At 35.3% G+C, this 3,741-nt stretch overlaps 1 protein-coding gene across 2 annotated transcripts in view; it reads right to left on the reverse strand.

Annotated features, from left to right (window-relative positions):
* tubg1 (tubulin, gamma 1) overlaps positions 1-3,741 on the reverse strand; it is a 22,492-nt gene that overhangs the window by 10,827 nt on the left and 7,924 nt on the right. For both annotated transcript variants that reach the window (XM_016485710.1, XM_016485709.1), the window contains exon 4: positions 1,585-1,653. In XM_016485710.1, the coding sequence (XP_016341196.1) occupies positions 1,585-1,653 (69 nt within the window). The remainder of the gene's footprint in view (positions 1-1,584; positions 1,654-3,741) is intronic.

Below are 3,741 nucleotides of genomic sequence, written 5' to 3' on the forward strand. Positions count from 1 at the left end.
CTTAACAGTGATTTGCTGCCACCTGCTGGCGGTTTTAATTTCAAATTTCTCGTTTTTCTTTTTTTTCTTTTTTTTTGATTTTTTTCATGTTTTAAATCGTTTCAAATATCAGTATTCAGCGTTTTATGTTTAATATCAAAACATTATTTATGCATTTGTAATTGCAGGTTAAATGCATTCATGTCTTGCATTAAACAAAATACATGTGTGTAAATACATCTAATTTTTTGTCAATATCGCACACCCCTAAATGTTACAAAAGATTTCTATTTCAAATACATGCTGTTTTTTTTTATTTTTCAAAGAATCCTGAAGAAAAATATCAGTTTCCACAAAAGTATTAAGCAGCACTGTTACTGTTTTCAACAGTGGTAAGAAACAAACAAGAAATGCTTCCTGAGCATATTAGAATAATTTCTGAAGGATCATGTGACACTGAAGACTGGAGTAATGACTGTTGAAAATTCAGCCATGCGTCACAGGAATAAATTACATTTCAAAATAAATAAAAATAGAGAGCAGTTATTTTAAATGATAATAATATTTCACAATATATTACTGTTTTTATTGTATTTTTGACCAAATAAATGCAGCCTGGGTGAGCATAAAATACTTCTTTCAAAAACATTAAATCTGTCCCCAAACTTTTGAAGTTAATGTAAATCAAATAATTGAACGGAATTATTTGACTGAATAATTGCACTTAACAGGGAGTTAAATAAAATTTTTTTCAGAAATATAAACACTTTGCTGGAATATATTTTAAAGGTATAATTCAGCCAAAAATAAATATGGTCAATTCTATTACAATCTTCCTCTCAGAACATCATGAAATATATCACATGTTGGGTAAATTGAGGGAGTGTTTTTTTTTTTTTTGCCCCCACATTTTAAATATCTGGGGATTTTTTTGCCCCAAGCCCTAACTAATTTCTGTGACGTTCACTCACCTTTCGGCGGTTATTCATGCAACTAACTGACTGCTAACATCATCCTCCAAACCACTCCCTAACCTCCACTTACATACAAGTTATGCATGTGCATGCACACACCAGTAATTGTGGGTAATAAAGTGAATGACACAGATTACGCAGGGAGGGCTGAGTCTGTTGATTTAATGGGAAGAACATCTGTATCTTGTAAATTAAGAGTGCAAAAAAAGCATAAAATAGCACTTTTGTATAACCATCTGTGGACAATCACATACATGTATAAATGTAGCTATATGCATACATGGGTCTATGTATGTTAGCAACCTAAAAAAGAACAGACGGAGCACTGCAGAAAGGGGTACAGGAGAAAAAAAGCAACGGAAAAAAAATGGAAGTACGTCAAATGGTACGTCACTTTACCATCTGGAGATCATTAGAAAGTGTTTTAAAAATCTGAATCTGTTTAAAAAACCCAAATATTCTCCAAAAGTTAGAGAAAACTTAATTAATGAATGAATGACACACAACCAAAGGGTAAAAACCAACCCATTCATAATAAGCTACTTTTCCAGCTTTTATTTCTAACTAAATTTGATATTGTCTGCTAAACCACTTCTTTCAGACAAAGAAGTGTACAGTAATTGAGTCATACCTCCAGACTGTCACTGCCATCTGCCTCTCTGTCAATGATGTCAAAGATGTCCTCATGGATTTTTTCTCCCTGAAATGAACAAATATGTTGACCACAATTTAATTAGAAAACAAGTTAAAGTTGTCAAACATGAACATGTAATCCCCCCACTCCCCTATTTTTTAAACAAAAAGTCTAATTCTTGTATAATTATTATATTTGCATTTTTATGACCACATCGTAACTGAGACAGGGCTTGAATGTCATTTTAGTAAATGGGGGGGTGGGTGGTTTTCCCCCTTAGGTGACTCTTGTGGGGGTTTTTTTTGGGAGAGGAGGTTAATGTTTAATCACTCAATGTATTTGTATACCTACAATTGATGCAATGTGCTGAATCATATTTATCTTGTTAGAAAGATACAGAAATTTGAAAGTGTACAACTTTCACTAAATTATGAAATGGGGTCATTTTTGTTGTGCAACTGCCAACACAGCGAAAAGGCATTTGATTTCAAACTTTTAACTGAATTAATTTTAACTAAAAATTAAACTGGAAAAATAAAGTACAGACCGATTTAAAGGGGTCATGAACTGAGAAAACAAAATTCCCTTGATCTTTTGACGTATAAGAGGTCATTGTACTATAAAAACATCCTGTAAGTTTCAGAACTCAAAACTTTCTTGTTAGTCTAAAAACAGGTTATATTGAAGCCAATCTGCCAAAACGACAGGTTGTGGAATGTGCCACTTTATGACGTAATAGTGTGGCTAAACCCCGCCTCCGCAGAAGATCAACGCCTGCTTCTACATCACTGCCTGTTTAGCCCCGCCCCCTGATTCGCGCATGTAGTGTATATAACGAGAGAGGCAAACACAGGTCTATGCAGAAACCAAACGATAAAGATGCTCCGAAGTAGACTTGTGCCGGTATTCGGTAATGCGATATATCACGGTAATGAATATGCACGGTATTGTTATCGTGGGCACTTCTAAATACCGTGAATAATTATATATTACAAATTATTCCAAATTTTGAATGCATTTTAAGAATACTTTTTCCATCAACTGGTCAAAATGCATAACACCGCTGTATACTGCGTGAAAGACGCGTGCGCACTCTGATGTAAATAAGCGCGGACGAGAAGCACATGGCGGAACATCTGAGAGATGCTCTGGATGAAAGCGCACTTTCACTCTCTGACAGCAGATGGCGCTAAACTGCAGAAATAATAATAATAATAATAATAATTCATTTAAATGCAGCCGTTACCCCGGAAACCCTGTAAACAAAGCAGCTGCACTACTTTCTGTTTCTGAAAGGTGTTTAAATGATTTAAACAGCCATTCAATCACTTCATTTTACCATGGATTCGTTTACAAACAAGGCACAATCTGACGCAGGATTTTCAGAAAGATTGAAACTAAAGAATGATGCTGTGGCGACTATTGGATCTGACAGCAATGTTGCAACACAAGTGTGAGTAACTTTTTATTATGTGGTCACTATTCAAACACCTATTCAAACAGAGCGTTACGATGAGGGGGTCAAAACAGGAAAGAAAATAGCCTTTTACTTCTAAATTATGATGTTTTTTGAAGTAAAAAAAAATTGATCACATTCTAAGTGGGCCTCAGAAAACAGTACTAAATAATTAAAGGCAGTTCATGACCCCTTTAATTTTGTGTTGTTCATCAATATCATCTTCTGTTAGTGCGAGTTTGTGCTGCTTGCGTAGTTTTGACGTGTCGATAAAGAACACATCTCCGACACATTATTCGAGGATGTACTGTAGTGTTGGGCGATTTGGTCATTTTTCAAATCGTCATATCGCCAGTCCGTGAGATCGCCGATAGACGATATTATCGTGCGTGGGTGGGGGCAAGAGAGACTCCCTGTACTTGTCATAGGCTATTTCATAACTATTTGGTGTTTTAAACCGCACGCGAGAGAGGGAGCCTATGGAAGCACCACGAATCTAAATAATATACTTTCAAACATACTGCTAAACTAACATGTTAAATACAAAAATAATTAAACAGCTAGTTCATATATATATATTTGGATATAACAGTCATACATTGCTATTAGGACCGCGCGTCCTGTGACAAGTTTGCCGCATCAGAGCACGGACGTTATCAGTCTAAAAGGTCTGCAAAATCAGTCAACGGTGAAAATCA

This window comes from Sinocyclocheilus anshuiensis, unplaced genomic scaffold (assembly GCF_001515605.1).
Source record: "Sinocyclocheilus anshuiensis isolate Anshui unplaced genomic scaffold, SAMN03320099.WGS_v1.1 scaffold249, whole genome shotgun sequence".
Classification (NCBI taxonomy): Eukaryota; Metazoa; Chordata; class Actinopteri; order Cypriniformes; family Cyprinidae; genus Sinocyclocheilus; species Sinocyclocheilus anshuiensis.